The following is a 20,877-nucleotide window of genomic DNA, read 5'->3' as shown; positions in this document are numbered from 1 at the left end:
CGTTAAAAAGGAAAAATATGACACATATTAACAGAACAAGGCCGCAAGATAGACATACAACGACGAAAATTAAAATAAGACGCCGTTAAATATCATTTTCACGACAATAAAAAATATGACGTCTTTAAATACATTAGAAGACGACGTTATTGATTCCTACTACGTCGCCTATATAAAAACAGCCGTCGTAAAATAAATTTTCCACTTCGATTTTTCTATAAAAGATGACGTGGAAATAGTTGTCAGTGTCATTATTTACGACGTATGTATTTATATAGTAGACGTTGAAAAACGAAATAACGTCGGTTACAAATATATGAGAGTCGTATTACAAAATTTATACGTCCTATTTTCAGAAACAAACAACAACGATAAATATTAGACGTTGTTAAATAAAACAACGTCGAAAACAAATAAAAACAGACGTGTTTAGTCTGCTAAAGTTTTAAAAAATAGTCGAGGATGAGAATAGACGACCAACTCAAACAAATCACCGTCGTTAAAAAGGAAAAATATGACACATATTAGAAGAACAAGGCCGCAAGATAGACATACAACGACGACAACTAAAACACTACGCCGTTAAATATAATTTTCACGACAAGAAAAAAATATGACATCTTTAAATACATGAGAAGACGACGTTATTGAAATCTACTACGTCTCTTATTTACAAACAACCGTCGTGAAATAAATTTTCCACTTCGATTTTTCTAAAAAAGATGACGTGGAAATAGTTGTCAGTGTCATTATTTACGACGTATGTATTTATATAGTTGACGTTGAAATGCGAAACAACGTCGGTGGCATTTATATAGTCGACGTTGTATTTATATGTATTCATTACTCACGACGCACTTATTAATGTAGACGACGTTGAACTTCTAAACAACGTCATTATTTACGACGCACTTATTAAACAACGTCGGTTCCAAATTAATGTTCAGATAATTTATCTCGTTTTTTAGACGTCGGTATTATGGGATTGGAGTCGTGTTATTTTGAATTACATGGCGGTTCTTAATCCTTCCCCGACGTGATATCCTGGATAATTGCTTCACAATAGCGTCGTGGTTCTTCATTGTTACGTTGCTTTAAGACGTCGGTAAATATGCTGAATAAATGGTTCACCATAACGTCGTGTTTTATTTGAACAGACGTCGTTTTTTATGCAGAATATAATGATGTAATCTGGATCCAGTATTTTTTGCACTGATTGTTTTGTGGCCAAAACCTGTATAATGAAAGTGAAGAAATCACATTACAATATATTACAAAATTAATGTCATACACTGCCAATTACATAAGCATCATTCAATCCATATATCTTCACACCCACCTCGAATATTTTGACCACCTAACTCACCCACCAGTTCATCAAATGTGTCAACATTTGGCATCCCTCTAGTAAATGGCTCACACTCAATTATCACATCACCTAAGACTTCATCACCAATAACATCATTATATTCTCTATTAGGCATTGATAACACTACCGACCAACCACGATGCATCGGGTCGTCAACAAAAAAATATTTGTTTGACTTGAGAAGCCAAAACAAATTGGTCATTCCTATGTCCAATTTTACTCAAATCTACAAGGGTAAATCCAAGTTCGTCGACTACAAGACCAGAACTATCTATCCAATCACACCTAAAGACTGGGATTGTAAACTTTTGGTAGTCAAGGTCCCAAATTTCTTGAATGACACCATAGAAACCCATATTTGAGAGAATTGGGTTTTTATCCTTGGCACTAGCAACTTGCATGGTATGTGCAAGTAAATAAACTCCACTATTTTGAGTTGTCCGCACATCATCTTGTGCCTTGATATTGAATTTAATACCTTTAATAAGATAGCTCCTATATAATGGCACTGCCATGTTTGGACCAACTGCTAGCCACCTTAAATTTTCTGATACGCCATGATTGTCTTCCTCAAGTTCACTTTGAACCTGCAAATTAATCAAATCTTAATTCAATCTAACATAGAAATAAGAAGAAAATTAAAAAAGAAATATGTTATTCAACAACATATACCTTGAAGCGTAGCCATTGAATGAAAGTGCTATTGTGCTTATCCTGCAGCCACTTTGTTCTCTTTCTAAATTTTGGATAAGCAGTCTTGATGTGGATCATATGTTGCCTACATGACACGAAAAATTCAAGCATTACGGTCCCAAATATATAAGATAAACATAAGAAATAATTTAAAATGGAAACTTAAAGAATAAAACTCATACGTACTCGATATAAGGTAGGACTTCCTCCGTATTCTCCAAGACATATAGATGTGCTTGATTCAACAGGTCCTGATCAACTACGCTCACTGTGCAACCTGATAATGGCTTTGAAACTCCCATCTTTTGGCTTGAAGGCACTCCAACTGTACTAACATCAGATAAATGCTGAGTACAAAACTCTACCGCTTCTTCAGCTATATACCGCTCAGCAATGCAACCTTCGGGACGAGTACGATTCTGAACATACCCCTTCAGCACTTTCATATATCTTTCAAACGGATACATCCACCTAAAATATACTGGCCCACATAGACGAACTTCTCTGACAAGATGTACTACTAGATGAACCATGATATCAAAGAATGAAGGGGAAAGTACTTCTCAAGCAAACACAGAGTAACTACTACATCTTCTTCCAACTTATCTAGCTTGGAAACATCAACAGTCTTTGCACATATAGCATTGAAGAAGAAGCACAAACGAGTTATTGCATACCTTGCAGGCTTCTCCAAAACAGAACGAATTGCCACAGGGAGCAATTGTTGCATTAAGGTATGACAATCATGTGATTTAAGGCCAAGAAGTCTTGAATCTTGTAAAGATACAAGATTTTTAATATTTGAAGAATAACCTTCAGGGACCTTCATACCATAGAAAGAATTGCAAACCTCTCTCTTCTCTGCTCTTGACAAATTCCAAGGCCCAGGAGGCAAACGAGTACGTCTTTCTCCATACTTGGGTTGCAAATCAGTTTTGACCCCCATGTTCAATAAATCTAATCGAGCAGCAATCCCATCTTTATTTTTTCCAGGGATCTCCAGCAATGTACCAATGATACTATCGCAAACATTCTTCTCAATGTGCATAACATCTAGGGCATGCCTCACGGGAAGGTATTTCCAATACTCGAGATCAAAGAATATTGATTTCTTCTTCCAACAAACTCTGTCACCATTTTCAACCATATGCAGCACTTCTTCTCCGGTTAATGGCTCGGGAGGTATGCCATATTCAGGTTTCCCATTAAAAGCTGCACGTTGCCTCCTATATGGATGATTGATTGGTAACCATTTTCTATGCCCAATGTAACAAATTTTGTGGCCATTTTTCAACCTGTGACTAGGTGTATCATCGCCGCATATTGGACAAGCTTTATATCCTTTAACAACACAACCAGATAAGTTTCCATAGGCGGGAAATCATTAATTGTCCACATTAATGCAGCTCTGAGTGTAAAGTATTCTCCATTATGTGCATCATACACTCCTCTAATCCCAACCCACAAAGATTTTAAATCATCAATCAAAGGCTCCAAGTAGACGTCTATATCATTTCCGGGTTGTTTAGGACCGGAAATCAATAAGGTTAACATCATGAACTTTCGTTTCATGCACAACCATGGAGGGAGATTATATGTAACTAAGATAACCGGCCAACAACTATATCTGCTACTTAGAGAACTGTGGGGATTGAATCCATCAGATGAAAGAGCCAATCTCAAGTTTCTCGGCTCATTACCAAACTCAGGCCATTTATCATCAAGAAGTTTCCAAGACGGGGAATCCGCCGGATGAGACATCTGACCGTCAATTGATTTTCTAGCAGCATGCCAAGTCAAACTCTTAGCTGTCTCATGTGATTGAAACATCCTTTTAAACCTTGGAATTGGAGGAAAATACCACACCACCTTCGCTGGCACACCCTCTTTCAAGATTGAATCTTTGCCTTCCTTCCACCTTGAGATACCACAAGTAGGACAATTAGTTGAATCCTCATACTCCTTCCTATACAAGATGCAATCATTGGGGCATGCGTGCATTTTCTCATAACTCAGCCCCAATGCACACAAAGTCTTTTTAGCCTCATACATAGAGGTTGGTATTGTATTTCCTTCTGGAAGCAAATCGCCTTGAAGTATCAATAATTCTGTAAAACAGACATCACTCATCCCATGTTTTGCCTTCAAATTATACAACTTCACTAATGCCGATAACTTCGTGTACTTTCTACAACCAGGGTACACTGGTTGATCTCCATCCCCAATCACATTGGCAAACTCATACGGATCGGAACCAAAATCACCAAAATCACCAAAATCATTATCATCCATATCAATTTCTTCAGACACAAAACTGTACCTACTATGGCCATCATCTTCTTCAACATTTCTACTAGCATTAGTAGTTGCTTCCCAAGGTTCTCCGTGAAATGTCCAATTCTTATAGCTTTGGTCAATTCCATTAAAGTATACGTGATCCCTTATAATTCCAACCCCAAACAACTTCAAATTAACACATTTAACACATGGACAACGGATATGTGTTGTAGTTAGAAGATTTTCTACAGCAAAGTTCAAAAATGCTTCCACCCCAAACTCATATGCCTTCGATCTTCTATCCGAGTGCATCCATGACTTATCCATCTCCGACACTATAACCTATTATCTATAATAAAGTGAAAATACAGGCAATGACCATCACTATAGCAGATTATACAAAGATCTAATAGCAAGTAATACACAACAGAGACGACGGGTTTTAAACAAAAACAGACGTATTTGGCATATATAGACGACGGATTTTCAACAGACGTCGTCTATTATAAGTAATACAAACGACGGTTTATGAAAAAACCGTCGTGTATAAGTAATACAACGACGGTAGTTTAAAAAAACCGTCGTGTAATCGTCGTCGTATGCCTAAAAAGGCGTCGTGTCTCAGTTTATTTTCAAGAACCCAAAACCCATTAAGAACACAACATATATATGAAACCAAGCAAGAAACCAACATATACATGAAACCAAGCATGAAAACAATAAATCCAAATTGATCTTAGTGGCACTTAAGGCATGCACGATCTCCCAGCTAACAACAAATAATGGCAATGTCTGAAGTTGGTGTAACCTTACAATACCAGAACACATCCCGTCCAAACTTTGGCATCCAGTTATATTGAGATGTCTTAAGGCATGCACGATCTCCCAGCTAACAACAAATAATGGCAATGTCTGAAGTTGGTGTAACCTTACAATACCAGAACACATCCCGTCCAAACTTTGGCATCCAGTTATATTGAGATGTCTTAGGTCGGTCATGCCTCCTAAGAAAGGCAAGCTCCTAAGATTATGACAACCAAAAAGGTTTAAAGTCTGTAGAGCACAAAGTTTGCTTGTGCTTTCAGGTAACAGACGAATTGGTGTGTAAGAGACGTCAAGAAACCTCAAGCATATCATAATACCCAACGATTCTGGTAAATTGTAAACAGTGCAGCTGCTCAGATCCAGCGAACGCAAGTAAACAAAAGTCGAAAACATTTTTCCAATGGATCTTAATGAGCCGGATTCTCCAATCAATAGGAGAGTTCGTAAATGTTTTTCCTCATATAGAGCTTCTGGAATTGTAATTTCTCCATACGTATAAACCACAGAGGAATGGCGAATTTGTGCTGGTCCATTTGGTGGGGCACCCTTTTCAAGTATCACATATTCCTTTCCTGCAACATATCGTGCAAGATCATGAATGACATCATTCATTTTGTATCCAGTTATACTGACACCCTCACATAACTCTACTTCTTGAAAGAAAGACATCCACAACAAATCAGCAAAGTAGTTTTCACCGATGTCTTCTGGTCGCTTGCTTCCTTCTTGTAGAATTAATCCTTCTGCCATCCATAGATAAATTAACTTCTGCTTCTTGAATTCATAATTTCTCGGAAAGATTGAGCAGAATGCAAAGCACTGTTTAAGATGTGATGGGAGATGAATATAACTCAACATCAGAGCGGGTAAAACTTTATTTTGGCATGCATCTAGTTTCCAGAGATCACTATTTTGCATAAACAACGACTGCTGCTCCTCTCTTTTAAAGCGCATTAAACTTCCCAAACTTTTTACTGCTAATGGCACACCTCCACATTTTTTAACCATTTGCTTTCCAATTGACAAAAGCCAGGGATACTTCTCTTCTTCAGTTCGCCCAAAAGCCCGTTGCTTGAACAAGGCCCAGCAATCATCCTCTGCTAAACCCTTCAAATAAAATGGGGAATTTGGGGAGTCTGTCATGAATGCGGTTTTTGTATTGCGGGTGGTGACAATGATTTTGCATCCATCAACATCCCCTCTGAACAAAGGTCGTAGTTTGTCCCAATCATCCTGGTTTTCAGTCCAAATATCATCTAACACAATGAGATATCTTTTATTGTGCAACAAATTCCAAATCCGAGACTGAAGTAGGTCAATCTCGGACAACTTGCATTCATCCTTAGTTGCAGACTCAATAATTGCTTTCATGATCTTCCAAGAGCCCGTCATGTATGTGGAGTGTCTTTCTAATTCTTTCAGCATGTGGAGTGCCTTTTGTAATTTGAAAACTGATACTAGTGAAAGCTCTATAAGCACTCTTCACGACTGACAGAAGGTCCTCAGCATCATAGCCTTTTATAGTTTCTTGAGTGATAAACGAGTCCAGAAGGTCCTCAGCATCAGAAGCAGCATTCTTGAGATTTGACAACCACAGCCTGACAGATTTGTTTGTTAATTGTTTCTCCCCTGCATCTTGAAGAATAGCTTGAACTCTCATTAAGTCACGTTGTAGGCTGTCGTGGTTGTCCTTGACACTCCAGATATCAGAAAGCTTTTGTAGGGTTGGGGATGCCAATCTGTCAAAGATCACTTGCAAAAGAGGAGATAAAACTATGTTTGCTGCTTCCATTTCTAGCAGCAACAAACAACAGAAAAACAAAACAAGCCTGAGACTGAGATGATGAGAATGGTTGGATTTGGAAATGGAATGGATCTGAACAAGTGGAAAACTTCAATTTGGTTGATGATGTTGGAAAAAAGGGTATAATTGCTATATTTTACACAGAAATTCAGAAATAATCATTCAATTCATGCTTACAAAATTAATGCATGCTTACAAACATACACAATAAAAAATCACATAATATGGATTACAAGAACCTGAATAATTGAGTTGAGACAAGTGTTGGACACTTTGACCTTAAGACGAATTACGCCCCACACTGGTGCTTATGGTTCACTAGCGTTCGCGTCCCAGGATACAACGACTCCCCTCCTTATGAAAGAAGCACTGCAATTTACAAGGAATTTTGAACCATATTATGCAGGAACCTCTCTTTATGAAAACTCTAATGCTCTATATATATGAAAGTCTATATGTAGAGAATTAAATTGAATGAATAAAACTACAGGAGGATTGCTCTATTTATAGATGATGAAATACCCTTTCCAAAAAGGTATCCCAATCTAAAAAGGCAAACAATGCATCCCTTGGTTTGAAGAGTTGTCACCCCAAACAATGCATCCCTTGGTTTGAAGGTTTGAAGAGTTGTCACCCCCCATGCGAAGATGTCTTTAACCCAAGGGTCATGTCTTTAACCCAATGAAATTTATTAATTTCCATTCAAATAGGAAAATCAATATTAGTTAATATTAAATTTCCAACAGATGAGACCCTTGAAGATGAATCACTATCGATGGTAGCTTGAATGTATCTTTCATTTTATTATCTTTCCTTTTTTTGTTTTTTGTTTTGGGGAAAATCAGAGCCCCTCCACTTCCTTAGACAATGTAATAATCCAATATAACACAGTTCTCTTTTTATTGAATGACAAAAGAGGAACATGTAGAGCGTCAGTGAAGAACACCCACCAAGAATAGCGTCAACTTTGATTGGAGCTAGCTGAAACCATAATGCACTGCAGCAATAGCATTGTCATTTGGTTTCCCATACCATCACTTATCAGCACCCACTGAAGGCTGTACGCCTGCTCGATTTGCTTGCCTAGTTGGCCTGCCTCATCCTCAGCCTCTTTCAGAAGAAAAGGGAGAAATGAGGGAAGGAATGGTGAAAAGAGAGGGTGGCGGGAAAGATATTGAAGAAATGTACATGGATAACAAACAAAATGAAAACTAAGAACTGAAAACAATTTTAAGCAAGTTCAATTTTGTATACCGAAACATGTAAATTCACCTTTGTAACAAAAAAGTGAAAACTAAAAATAAAAGTTATCATTCTTGCAAAATTTTTGGCAATTTGAGCCATAATCTTTGACGAATGCCTGAAAAATAGACCTATAATGAGTGGTGGAACCTACTGAAGGAAGTTAAGGTTCCACCCCAAAACCAATTGGCAATGGGGGGAGTTGCCCAACTCCTTATAAACCCAGGCTAGGTCCCTTAACATTTCAATGTGGGACAAACACTCTCAACAGGCCCCCACACGTGTGGCAAACTTTCAAGCCTAACACGTGGACAACACATATTGGGTGACGTGGGAGCACGTGTGGCCGTTGGGCCTTCACACGTGGGCAACCTGGCTCTGATACCATGAAGGAAGTTAAGGTTCCACCCCAAAACCAACTGGCAATGGGGGGAGTTGCCCAACTCCTTATAAACCCAGGCTAGGTCCCTTAAACAAGGGTGGGATCGATTAATTGAAGCTATGTTATATATAATTATTTGAGCCATCTCTCAAAAGAATGAGACTGTATACATACTTATACATACTACATATACCAAGCCATATTTTAAGGGAGTGGGAAATCAAATATAGAATTAAGGATGTAGGGAATCCACCAAAAAACTAGGGAAAGGTCTTGAATTTTTTGGATAATATAATAAAAATGACGACTACACTCAACTCTCTAAAATAATAAACATAAAAACCCTAGAAAATCTAACTATTACAAATTATTCTTAAAAATATAGAATCATAACGAACAACTGCTTCATTACATATAAAATAAACGAAACATAAAAGATTGCTTGGCTTTTCCAACACCAAACACACAGCTTGAGTGTATCTTTTCAACTACCTGCTTCTTAATAATTTTGCACTTGCATCACTCAAGCTGGGACATTCTTGAACAGGGAGGTACTGGAGTTCAATGAGAAGCTTCAAACCTGGTGGCAATATAACTAAATTAGGACAAGCAGGATTTGTTCCTCGAGCCATTCTGGAAAAGTTGCAAAGATATATTGCAGTGACTGTACAAGTAAACAAATCAAAAAAGTTTTGTATCCAAGTCTGCCAATTTATTAAAGAAGAGAGGCCGAGGAGAAGATTTTGTGTCTTTGAGAACCCAAGTTCTTTTTTTTTTTCTTTCCACCGAAAATTTTCTAATCTAAATTTCAGTTCTTCATCTGGGTTTTATGCTTTACCCTTTAGTTTATTTTGGGAACAAATTATTTCTTGTTCTTAAGACTTAAAACCTGGGCAATGTGTTCATATATGGACAGTAAAATAAAATGACATATAACCTTGCTTTTAAACTAATTGTATATAGCTGCTTTGATGCGTTCTTAACTAATATTGAAAGGGCCATATAACTACCTGTTGATGCGAAAAAGTGGTTTGACACGTGGTTCGCCCAACTTAGTGATATTGTGTCTTCGAAAGGGAGTTAGTCTTCGGAAGATCAAGTTCCTGCAAAAAGGGAACGTTCGGTAAGACCTTGGGGTACCGGTGCGGTACCGGCCGAAGGCTCTCCGATGCTTAAGTAAGTACGGATTTAGTAAATGTCAGATTACAGATCAAGCGGTAGCGTACCGTTGGTTCTTCTGTCCCCATCTTTTGGGAAAAGGGGGCTTCTTATATAGGCCTTGGGAGGCGTGCATTATGTTTATATTTTCGATGTGGGACTGTAGGAGTTGGTCGTGAGCATGACACGTGTCCGAGGGCAAAAGCATCAAGATGCATAGGATTCGGTAGGGAACATGCCGAAGGGCCTGTGATGTCAAGTTGTCGATTCCGTCCACGTGTCAGGTGGTCATTGGTCGTTAATGTACGGTGTAAACACTACCTGTTCTCATCCCGTTTCGTAACTCAAAAAACTATTCTTTGTTCACCTCTTCCCATCAAAACAAAAGTGTCCACTAATAACTTTCAGAAAAAGTGTCCTCTACAGAGATTTTATTAACATGATATGAACATAAAATCAGAGGATTCTCAAAGCAGCTTTGAATGCAAACATATGAAATTCTACAACTGAAGGAATATTAAAACTTTGTGGTCACTCTATCCATCTATACAAACCATATGAAGGAAAGGAAAAATAAGGCACACACAAACAGCAGGAGAAATGAGTTACCATAATGATAATAGCTTGTTGATGACAATGAAACAGAAGTTGCTTATTGAGAAGCTGTTTGAACAGAAGAGCTGCCCGACGTGCTTGCTTCACCGGACTGGCTGACCTGAGGTGATCCAATATACTTATGTGGGACATGTGCTATTTTCAACCAATCCTCACCATTTCCTGGTCTACATCTTTGCTCGAGCTCCGGACATTCTTGAATAGAGAGGTGTTGGAGTTTTTTGAGAAACTTTTGACCTGGTGGCAATACTTTTAATTTAGGACAATCAGATATGGTCAAAGATCGAAGCGAAGCAAGATTCCCAAACCATTCTAGCAAAGCTGTTAGATTAGGGCAGCTAATAGTTTCCAAGCAGTGCAGTGTCGGGACATTTTGTAACCCATTTGGCAGAGCATCAAACCAAGGACAGCTCAAGATAGTCAAACTCCGAAGAGAGGAGAGGTGTTGTACACCCTCTGGGAAAGAACCAAGATATGGACAATTCATAATGCTCAAGTGTTCAAGGCATGTGAGATGCTCCAAGATATTATGCCAAGCACCAGGGGGAGCGTGCTATCAATAAAGACCTTTACACACTGTACTCTTTTTTCTTCGTCCAGGTTTTTATCCCACTGGGTTTTTCCTGGCAAGGTTTTAACGAGGCAGTGTTGCACCCGTGTCAATCTACACAGAATTTTATGTTCCACATGGTTATGTACTCTTTTTCCCTTCGACCAGTTTTTTTGTCCCACTGGGTTTTTACTGGCCAGGTTTTTAACGAGGCATATTCCGTATCATTTGTGGTCTCCAAGGGGGAGTGTTATAAATAATATGGTGGAGCCCACATGTTGGAAGATTTTTCCTACAAAAGGGTTCACCCCTCTTGTAATTATCAGATATAAAGAATGAATTCAGATTGCAGAAGTTTCTCTCTTTCTCTCCTCAACTCTCTTTCTCTCCATCAATTCTTTGATTTCATAACAGTCCCTCGTTTGTTTAGAATTTTTCATTAATAGCTATTATGTCAGTATATTTACCATTAATACAGTTTTAGGGCCAAGTTCGTATGAGCAGATGACTAATTTGAAATATGTAATCAATCATTTTGCCCTCTGAATCAATCTTTGAAACATTGGTGTGGTGATTAATAGATGCGCAGATGTGCAATACGCAGTGTGTATGTACAAATAAATGTGCAGATTCGTTTGTTTACTTCCATGTGTTAGAAATCTTGGTATTTAACAGTTTTATCACAGAAGAATGAAGGTTTGGAATGCCAAGAAGCCTGCAATATACACCAAGTGTAGAGATGGTTGCCAAATATCATGTTGAGCACTATGACCCGTGCAAAGTTAAACTGCATACATTAGTTTACTAGTTGTTCTTTATCTTTTTGAAGATTCATTAGTTGTTCCAAAAATTAGTTATCCCTATTAGATCACATAATGTTTGAACTAATGGTCATCAACGCTAAGCTGGTGATACGTTGGTGATATAGTGGTAATACAGAAGCGATAAATGGGTGCTAGAAATTGTTGTTTCTGTTTATTTTGGACTTCTTCTTTTGTTTCATTTCATTTACTTAGCTTTAATAATTGGATGATTACGAGATGAATTTGTGTCAAGTATTAACATAACAATTACATATATGAAGATTTAGACGAACAACATATCGTATCACCAAACATAATCAAACCACCAAATGTAATCATCCTTTTCTTCAACCCATGACGAAGCATTTGCATATTTATTCATAACTTCCTTTTTTGGTAAATTATTTTTTAGTTGTTATTATTTTTTAAAATAATTTCTTACAATGTCTTACGGTGCAATTATAATGCACCTGACTGCCTGTTTTTGAAAGGCACGTTGTTTCTTTCTCGTCGTCGTCTTCTTTTTGAATGAAGTAGGGCCTAAACCGTAAACCCATTGATGAGTCGTAGTCAATATACATACAATATAATGGCAATATTAGGCCAATATACATACACTAGAGAGGCAATATTTGGGCAATATAACGGCAATACAGCAGCAATAACATCACAATATACATGCAATAGGGTGGCAATATGCATACAATATGTATGCAATACAAAGGCAATATTAGTACAATACGAATGCAATAGGACAGCAATATTAAGTCAATCTACATACAATACACACACATCCATTACAGACTACAATTTAGACATGCAAAATAAATCGCCACCGAACCCTAACAATTCAGACTACATTTTATTATCTTTAAATCTGTCGTCTAATAAGTTCCCAAGCTGTTACATTTAGGTTTTTGTTTCCTACGATTCTATACAACGATTTTAACTAGAAAACCAATTATAATGCTTTATTAACGAATATATATGCTCAAAAATTATTTCTTTCATAAAACTTGAAAATTCAATTGTCATTACATAGTCAACCAATCTTTACTCTATTACATACATACTTCCTACCTATAATTATAAATAATGGAGAGCTCACAAATTCTACTAATTTGATCTTAACTTCACCAATTTGTTCTTCGGTGTATGAGTTAGCTCTCTCTTCTTGCACATTTTTCAAGCTGTTCTATTCTCCTCCCGTATAGCAATATCAGCAACAACAAGTTATCTATAGATCTGAAATCATAACTGCAGATGATTCTCAATTAACAAAGAGGAAAACCATTTTCTTTTATAACTTTGGTTCTGAAAGATATAACAAAATGCAGAGACCTTTGCTTTTGAAAAAGAGCAAAAGTTTGTCAACCAATTCATGATAAAAAAGAAGAAACTAGTGAACCTAACCAGAGAAATGATAACCTGCAAGACCAACTCCAATACTTTAACCACAGCATTAATACTTGAGATTTTCTTCTCATGGATTATGATTAGAGGATTTTCCAATTCCTATCAGCACATACACAAGTTTGAAGATAATCAGCATCAATCAAAAAGGGACTTGAGGTGCTGCTAACTTTAACAAGCAGCCCTCTAACAGTTTCAAGACATAGTTATCACTGAGTCAAACTAAAACTTACACATTTCTGATTGTTCTGGTTGGTGATGAAATAAGGGGATATGTAGCCCCTGTCTAGCTTCTTTCCCTTAACAACCTCCAACTCATTGTCCAATGTTTTCCCATCCTGCAGAAATTAACATAGTGTGAAGCTTACATGTTTTGGGTATCATTTGGGAATAAAAAAACTAAAATAAAATTATTTGCCCTCCAATATATTTCTGTAAAAATTTCATAAGATCCATACATACCTCACTTTAAAACAACAATAAAAAGAAGCTGTTATCATCCAGATTTCAGCCCTTGCAATATGGTAACTACACTAATATGCCAATGACATATCGGCTGACTAGAAACAGACATAGGCAAATAAAGTCACATACCCATCAGCACAGCCACTATCTAGGTCGTGATGAGATACAAGCCAATAGACGACCACCACCAAATTACTCTTCAATATGTTGGTCAAGGGTGCAAATCTGTTGACGTTTCTCCAACTTTCTTACTACATGGTTGTTCTTCAGACCCTAATCATGAAGCACAACAATTTAAATTCATGCCATTGAAGAGGAACCACAAGAATCTAACTTCCTAATACAAGCACAAAACCTATATGTATGCATAATCGGTACATCTATAAATTCCCACATGCCTAAATATTAGATATCAAATCATTAGATGACTAAACAGTAAATGCATAACCTATTTGCTAATCTGTATGCAAAACTAGAAATAACTACAAGCATCAGTGTGAAACATGAAAATAAAGTTAAAAGATGAAACATGTAGATGCAAGGTAACACTTCACATTCAACTTCATAAGGTTTGTCGGCTCAATGGAACTGAGGAGGTCTTCCAGAACAAGGAAGAATGCAGTCAATAAACCCTGTAACGAAACAGGGTGTCTCCTCCCCCCCTCCCCCCCCACCAACAACAAAAATGATGTAGGGAAGTCTGTCCAACGTTGTAAATAATCAGAATCATTTATAGAAAATGAAAGAAAACAAAATGAATCTCCCACAAGCCTAACAGGCTAATACCATTAACAAGGTCTGAAATTGACTCTATATCATGTACATATATATATAAACTCCATCTTTACATATTGGAACTACATCAATGTAAACCAACTAGATCGACCCTGCATCCTGAACACCACCCCCCCCCAAAAAAAGGACCGAGAAAAAAAAAATACAACTAAAAAAAAGGGAAATTAGATAAATTTTCTCCTTTTTTCCTCTTATATATTTTTGTTTTGCCTTCTATAGGGTAGTTCCAATTCTTCTTTTGTAAAAATTCAAGGCATAATACCTCCGAATTGAGCGTTCCAAGCCGCAGGGGGCAGCTGCCTTTTCCATTTACGAACTTTCAACAAAGTCACAATCTTTTGGGCACAAAACAAATCCCCCTCTGCAACAAAGGCCCAATTACAATTAGCAAAAGAAATCAAAAAAAAGTAACCCAAAAAAAAAAAAAAAAAACCTTAGAATTTGAAGAAATAGAGAGAAAGAGAGACCTTAGAAGGAGAATCAGCAACCTTGTAAGCATTCGCAGTAACACCCACCAACCACAACCCAGGAAAAATAGTCTGTCAGCGACAGCAACAACAACATCACCTTCCTATCAAACCAATTTGGAAGAAACCCCTAAACCAATTTCAAACAAATCCATGCATCATAAACCAAATTCACAAAAACCCCAAATTTCTAAGAAAAGGAAAGTGAACAGTACCTCGTGGATGTGACCTGTGGAGTTAAGCTTGGATGGCTGAGGGAGGAAGATGACTATGTCGGAGAGAGAGAGAGAGCTAGGCTAAAGAGAGAGACAGAGCCAAGAGAGTTGAGCGAGAACCCAATTTCTGAAAAAGTGATATGGGTGCAATTAGTTTACAATAAAGATGTATTTATAGGTGGTAGTTTTAAAAATTTTGGGGAGGGGTGGTATTTTGACAAAAAATTATAAAATTGGTGGTATTTTAAGCTATTTCCCAAAACCCAAACACCTTCATCTTTTTGAAAAACCCAAGTTCCTACTCTTTTTCCTCTTTCATTCATTTGTAAAATAGGGGACCCAAAATCTGTCGTATTGGATGATTAAGGAACTCAAAAGCCTATTCCAAAACTGAAAATTTTCAAATTTTGTATGTATTTTTTGGGTGCAAAACGGTATTTTTGGGGAGTACAAAATCAAATACACATTGGGTATATCGATGAAGGCTCTTAATTATTTGAACGACAAATGCCTATTGCAAAAATTGTGTTTACATGGAATTATTCCTCATTGAGTTATATGCTGCTACCCTCTCTCCTACGTAGTCACATTGGTAAGCACCACAGCTCATTCTTAATTCACCATTGAGAGCTTGAATTCAGAAATTTGGAACTTATAAATTCCCTATAAATTAAGAAAGAAAAACACACCACAAGTTGACAAGGCTCAATGGATCATTCGGCTGTAGGATTTTAACTCAAAAGATCTCGATTCATGTGTACCACCTACTTACTTTTAAATTGTCGTGGGGTAATGGCCACTCTCAGGTTCAGTGCCAAGGCTTGTATTAAGCCACACTCAATGACAAAGAAGTCAGATAACTCACTGCAGCTCTCAATTGAGAAAGTTCAGAGGGAACTTCCACCATCCGAAGTGGAGATTATTGGAAGAGCAAAAATTTGGATTTGTACTCCTTTTCTCTTTACAATTCATGCTGGGCAGAGAAGTTGCAGGCGTCTGAACTGAATCATCCTACTGTGACTCCAATATGAGGTCTTGTAAAGTCTGTGTTCACCCTGAAATCCCACGGCCATTATGGATTGACCATTGAAATTGTAAAAACTCTTTAACAAAATGAAATTGTACAAATAGTTGAAACCAAAACAAGCCAGAGTTTTTTTTTTTCATTTTAAAAAAGAGCAAAGATAACCAACAGCAAATAAAGATGAGCGTTTGTCTGAAGATTTCTCAATCCAGACAATTTGAACAAGAAGCTTCACGTTAATTGGAAATCATACCAACAAAACTGGAAAAAAGTTACCATATTGGATGATGGCTGTCGAGCAAAGAGAGCTGTTGTATGAGCAATCAAATGGCAACTATCAAGCAAAAATCTACAATACAACAATGCAATATGACTAAAACTTTATTTAAATAAAAAATAAACAGAACCAAAATTAAGAGAGACATGTAAACCCTATTTTTTTAAAATAAAAAAGGAGAATTTCATTCAACTAGGAAAACGTATAGGGGGGCAAAAACAATGGCCTCGTTAAAACTTTTGCCATAAAAAATCCCAGCAAAGAGGAAAATCTAAACAGGGAAAAAGAATACCACAACACCTCCACAAAAAATACATAAAAAACACCCTACCCCCACATCCCTATCTTTCCCTAGAAGACAGTCCAGCCAAGGTGGTGCCGTCCAAAAGAAACTGGAGCCTTCCTTCAAGCCAAATTGAGTAAGAGCATGCGCCACACCGTTGCCCTCTCAAGGTTGATACAAAACATCCGTCACGTACATGTCGACCACCAACCGTCTTAAATCTTCCATCACATTGCCAATGTTGCTCCACCAATCCATTCTGCCATTAAGCAATGAAACAGCTTCTTGGGAGGCAGTTGCAAGTATAAAACGATTAAAACCCAAAAAGCCTATCATCAATAAACTTTCCCCTGTGGCCACTATCTCCTCAAAACATCCAACCCCTGCGGCCCTGCAGCGGCAAAACCACAAAAGAAAATTCATTTCATCAACTTACAGAGACAAGTAACACTTTTGAACTAATTATACAAGGTTGCCTTTTTATGCTTTTTTAATATTGAAAGAGTCATATATCTACAATGTTCTCATTTCGAAACAAAGTATCAATCAACAACACCTATACGGAGTGTTGACGAAAACACAGGAATTTAATTAATATGATATCTATACAATACCAAATCAGAGGATTCTCAAAACAGCCTTGTACATAGAAATACATAATGATAATACCAAGAGGAATGACTTACCATAATGATAATAGCTTGTTGATGACAATGAAATAGAAGTTTCTTACTGAGAAGATTCTTGGACAGAAGAGCTTCCCGATGTGCTCGCTTCGGCAGACCGCTTTACCTGAGGCGGTCCAATGTACTTATGCGGGACATGGGCTATTTTCGACCAATCCTCACCGCTACGTTGTCTGCATCTTTCCTCAAGCTCAGGACATTCTTGAATAGAGAGGTGCTGGAGTTTAGTGAGAAGCTTGAAACCCAGTGGCAGTAGTTTCAAATTAGGACAATCATATATGGTCAAAGATCTAAGAGAAGCAAGATCCTCAAGCCATTCTGGCAAAGCTGTTAGATTGCCGCAGCTACTAATTTCCAAGCAGTGCAGGGTCTTGACATTTTGCAACCCTTCTGGCAGAGAATCAAACCAAGGACAGTTCAAAACCATCAAACTTCGAAGGGAGGAGAGGTGTTGCACACCTGCTGGAAAAGAACCAAGTTTTGGACAGTCCAAGATGGTCAAGTCCTCAAGCAATGTGAGCTGTTCCAAACTCGACGACAGAGAAGTCAGCTCACTGCAGTTTTCAATGGACAAAGTTCGAAGGGAAGCCAAACCTGCAATTCCACCATCTGGCAGGGATGTTAGCTTGCCACAGCCACTAATCTCCAGTGACTCCAGAGCTTTAAGGTTCTGCAAACTTTGTGGTAGAGAGGACAGCTCTCCACACCAACGAATGGTCAATGATTTCAGAGAACTAAGGTTTTGCATATGCAAAGGCATTGAATGAAGCTTGGGGCAAGACAAGATCTTCAACGAAGACAGACTAGCTGATGCAAAGAGCCCTTCTGGGAGATACACTAGGTCTGGAATTTTGTCAATAATAAGAACAGACAGCAAACTTAAATCTGCTACGGGCACCATTGTAGGATTACAATTCCGCAGCTCCAAATGTTGAAGGGACTGAGGTAACGGTATATGTGCTAACTTGGGGCAACTCTTTACAGTTAATTTCTTCAATCTACGGAATGCATTTCCATCATTTGCACTTGACCACTCTTTCAAGTTTGCAAAATCACTTATTGATAGTTCTTCGAGTAATGGAAACCATATGTATGTACCATCACCATAGAACTCTGTACCAATGCTCTGCACGCCATGCATTCCTTGCAGAGAAAGCGTCTTAAGTAGCGGAAGATTCCCAAGGGCTGGAAGATGTTCACAACTTCTACAGTTGGTGAATTCAGCAGCGACAAGATTTGGGAGAGCCCAATCAGGAAATTTGATTCCTGGATACCCATTTATAACTAGCTTTTTCAGATTTTTGTGTGGTTGCAGACCTTCAATAACTTCTTCAGGTTGTCGTGCTATACCTGATCCTGAGACATCTACTTCAAGTTGGGCAGTAGGTAGTTTCGGGAATGAATCTATAAATTGTGGAATAAGACCCCAGTATAATCCCAATGAATCAAGATTTTTCATCTTACGCAGTTTTGCTGATTCCAATGAAGATAACTGCCTATGAAAAAATAAAGCTTGGGGCAGTAAAGAAGCAACGTCAATATTCTCCAAGCGAGTAATATTCTCCAAGCGAGTAATATTCAACTCCCCATAAAGATTTAAACCTTGCTGCAGCTGAATATACCCCGCCCCCTTCGGCACAACAAAAAGTGGCAATGTCTGAAGATTAACTAAAGATCCAATTTGAGGAGGCATACCAGTCAAACGCACACATCCACTTAAGTTAAGATGTCTCAGGTTTAATCCCAAACAAGGCAAAATCTCAAGATTATGACAACAAGTTAGGTTTAAGGTCTGCAAAAAAAAGAGATACTCTACGCTTTCAGGAAACTTGGAGATGAGCGTGTAAGACAAGTCAAGATACCTCAAACATATCAAATCACCAAGGGAATTCGGCAGATCAACAAGATCACAGTTGTTGAGATCTAGCACTCGCAAGTACTCAAAACTTGAATAAATTTTATCTCCGTTCTGTAATGAGCCAGAATCTCCAATCAATAAGAGAGTTCGCAAATGTTCTGCTTCATATAGAGTTTCTGGAATTGTAATTCTTGCACCATATCTATAAACAACAGATGCGTGACGAATCTCTGCTGGTGACCAATTTTGTGGCCGACCCTGTTCAAGTACCACATATTCTTTTCCTGCAACATATCGTGCAAGATCATGAATGATATCATTCATCTTGTATCCAATTGTTTCTCCACCGTCATGTAGCCGTACTTCTTGCAAGAAAGATATCCACAACAATTCGGAAAAGTATTCCTCACCAATGTCTTCAGGCCTCTTGCTTCCTTCTTTTGGAATGAAGCCTTCTGCCATCCATAGATGAATCAACTTCTGCTTCTTGAACTCATAATTTTTGGGAAATAATGAGAAGAATGCAAAGCATTGTCTAAGATGTGGGGTAAGACTCAACATCAGGGCAGGGAAAACTTTATGTTGGCTTTCATCTGATTCCCAGAGTTCACAATCTCGCATAAATAACCACTGTTTTTCTTCTCTTTTCAAGCGCATTGAGCTTCCCAAAGTTTTTGCAGCTAACGGCACTCCTCCAAATTTTTTGATAATCTCCTTTCCAATCCGTGTAAGATTTGGATACTTCTCTTCTTCTCCAAATCCAAATGCGCGATGCTTGAACAAGGACCAGCAATCATCATCCTTCAAACCATTTAAATAAAATGGTGAATTTGGGAAGTCCATCATGAATGGAATTTTTTGACTGCGGGTGGTGACAATGATTTTACATCCATCAAGACCCCCTCTAAACAAAGGTCTTAATTTGTCCCAATCATCCTGGTCTTCCGTCCAAACATCATCCAACACAATCAGGCATCTTTTCTTCTGTAGCAATTTCGAAAGCCGAGACTGAAGTAGTTCAATCTCCGACAACTTGCATTCATCCTCTGTTGCACACTCAATGGCTGTCTTCATAATCGTCTTGACATTGAAATCCTCAGAAACAAAAATCCATATTCTAGAGTCGAAATGTTGGAGTACCCTCTCATCGTTATATGCCAATTGAGCAAGAGTTGTCTTGCCAATTCCTCCAATACCAATTACTGGTATACAAGTTGCATATTCATCCTGGGATGTTTCCGAAGATAGTAACAGTTTGACTAACTTCTCTTTCTCATCATCTCTTCCATATATCTTTGAGTCGACGACGCAAGAGCCAGTCTCCCTCTTGTTAGTGAAGAATTTGAGTCGTCTACGCAAGAGCCAGTCTTCCTCTAAGCTAGGCTCTCTAAAATTAAATGTCGAGAGTCCCTCATTTATCTTCTTTTCTAATCTGTGAAGTGTCTTTTTAATTTTTTCAGCTACAGAGGCTGTTGTAATTGGAAAACCAAAAATTGTACCTGGTTTTTTAAAGCGGATCAATACGTATTGACTGAGCTTCCTACCCAGTCGAATAGAATCGATATCAATACAGGATCGAAGTAAATTCATACAACTATGATATGGGTTCATACACTTAAAACAGAGGATTTGGTTACAACCATGAAATGGGTTTGTTGTGATTTTCGGAGATTTGT

General features: G+C 37.9%; 3 protein-coding genes and 1 long non-coding RNA gene across 4 annotated transcripts; all 4 read right to left on the bottom strand.

The window, feature by feature from the left end:
• Window positions 1-5,228: 5,228 nt before the first annotated feature.
• Window positions 5,229-6,956, bottom strand: LOC117638411 (disease resistance protein RGA2-like). The gene is made up of 3 exons (XM_034373543.1): window positions 6,623-6,956; window positions 5,453-6,420; window positions 5,229-5,360 (listed from the first exon to the last, which is right to left on the bottom strand). The coding sequence occupies exons 1-3, from the start codon at window positions 6,954-6,956 to the stop codon at window positions 5,229-5,231; spliced, it is 1,434 nt and encodes a 477-aa protein (XP_034229434.1).
• Window positions 6,957-13,135: 6,179 nt separating this feature from the next.
• LOC117638833 lies at window positions 13,136-14,740 on the bottom strand. The gene is made up of 4 exons (XR_004587318.1): window positions 14,654-14,740; window positions 13,726-13,869; window positions 13,365-13,469; window positions 13,136-13,233 (listed from the first exon to the last, which is right to left on the bottom strand). It is a non-coding gene; the product is annotated as an uncharacterized LOC117638833 (long non-coding RNA).
• A 1,718-nt stretch (window positions 14,741-16,458) lies between these two features.
• LOC117637690 (disease resistance protein RGA2-like) lies at window positions 16,459-18,809 on the bottom strand. The gene is made up of 2 exons (XM_034372664.1): window positions 17,344-18,809; window positions 16,459-17,048 (listed from the first exon to the last, which is right to left on the bottom strand). Exon 1 carries the CDS (start codon window positions 18,800-18,802, stop codon window positions 17,387-17,389), a length of 1,416 nt encoding a protein of 471 aa, XP_034228555.1. The 5' UTR covers window positions 18,803-18,809; the 3' UTR covers window positions 16,459-17,048; window positions 17,344-17,386.
• A 319-nt stretch (window positions 18,810-19,128) lies between these two features.
• On the bottom strand, window positions 19,129-20,791 carry LOC117638410 (disease resistance protein RGA2-like). Its single transcript, XM_034373541.1, has 2 exons — window positions 19,206-20,791; window positions 19,129-19,135 (listed from the first exon to the last, which is right to left on the bottom strand). Exons 1-2 carry the CDS (start codon window positions 20,789-20,791, stop codon window positions 19,129-19,131), a joined length of 1,593 nt encoding a protein of 530 aa, XP_034229432.1.
• Window positions 20,792-20,877: the final 86 nt, after the last annotated feature.

The sequence above is a fragment of the Prunus dulcis genome, chromosome 8, assembly GCF_902201215.1.
Source record: "Prunus dulcis chromosome 8, ALMONDv2, whole genome shotgun sequence".
NCBI lineage: Eukaryota > Viridiplantae > Streptophyta > Magnoliopsida > Rosales > Rosaceae > Prunus > Prunus dulcis.
Note: the sequence above shows the minus strand (reverse complement) of the source record. Positions and strands in the feature narration are given on the sequence as shown.

Excerpts from the sequence above, each read along its gene's own strand:
- LOC117638411 (XM_034373543.1), bottom strand. The coding sequence starts at position 6,956 with ATGGAAGCAGCAAACATAGTTTTATCTCCTCTTTTGCAAGTGATCTTT. Across the intron at positions 6,421-6,622 it reads TGCTTATAGAGCTTTCACTA|ATGATATTTGGACTGAAAAC; the intron begins GTATCAGTTTTC and ends TCATTGTGTTAG. Across the intron at positions 5,361-5,452 it reads TATGCTTGAGGTTTCTTGAC|GAGCTTGCCTTTCTTAGGAG; the intron begins GTCTCTTACACA and ends TCATAATCTTAG.
- LOC117637690 (XM_034372664.1), bottom strand. The coding sequence starts at position 18,802 with ATGAAAAATCTTGATTCATTGGGATTATACTGGGGTCTTATTCCACAA.
- LOC117638410 (XM_034373541.1), bottom strand. The coding sequence starts at position 20,791 with ATGAATTTACTTCGATCCTGTATTGATATCGATTCTATTCGACTGGGT.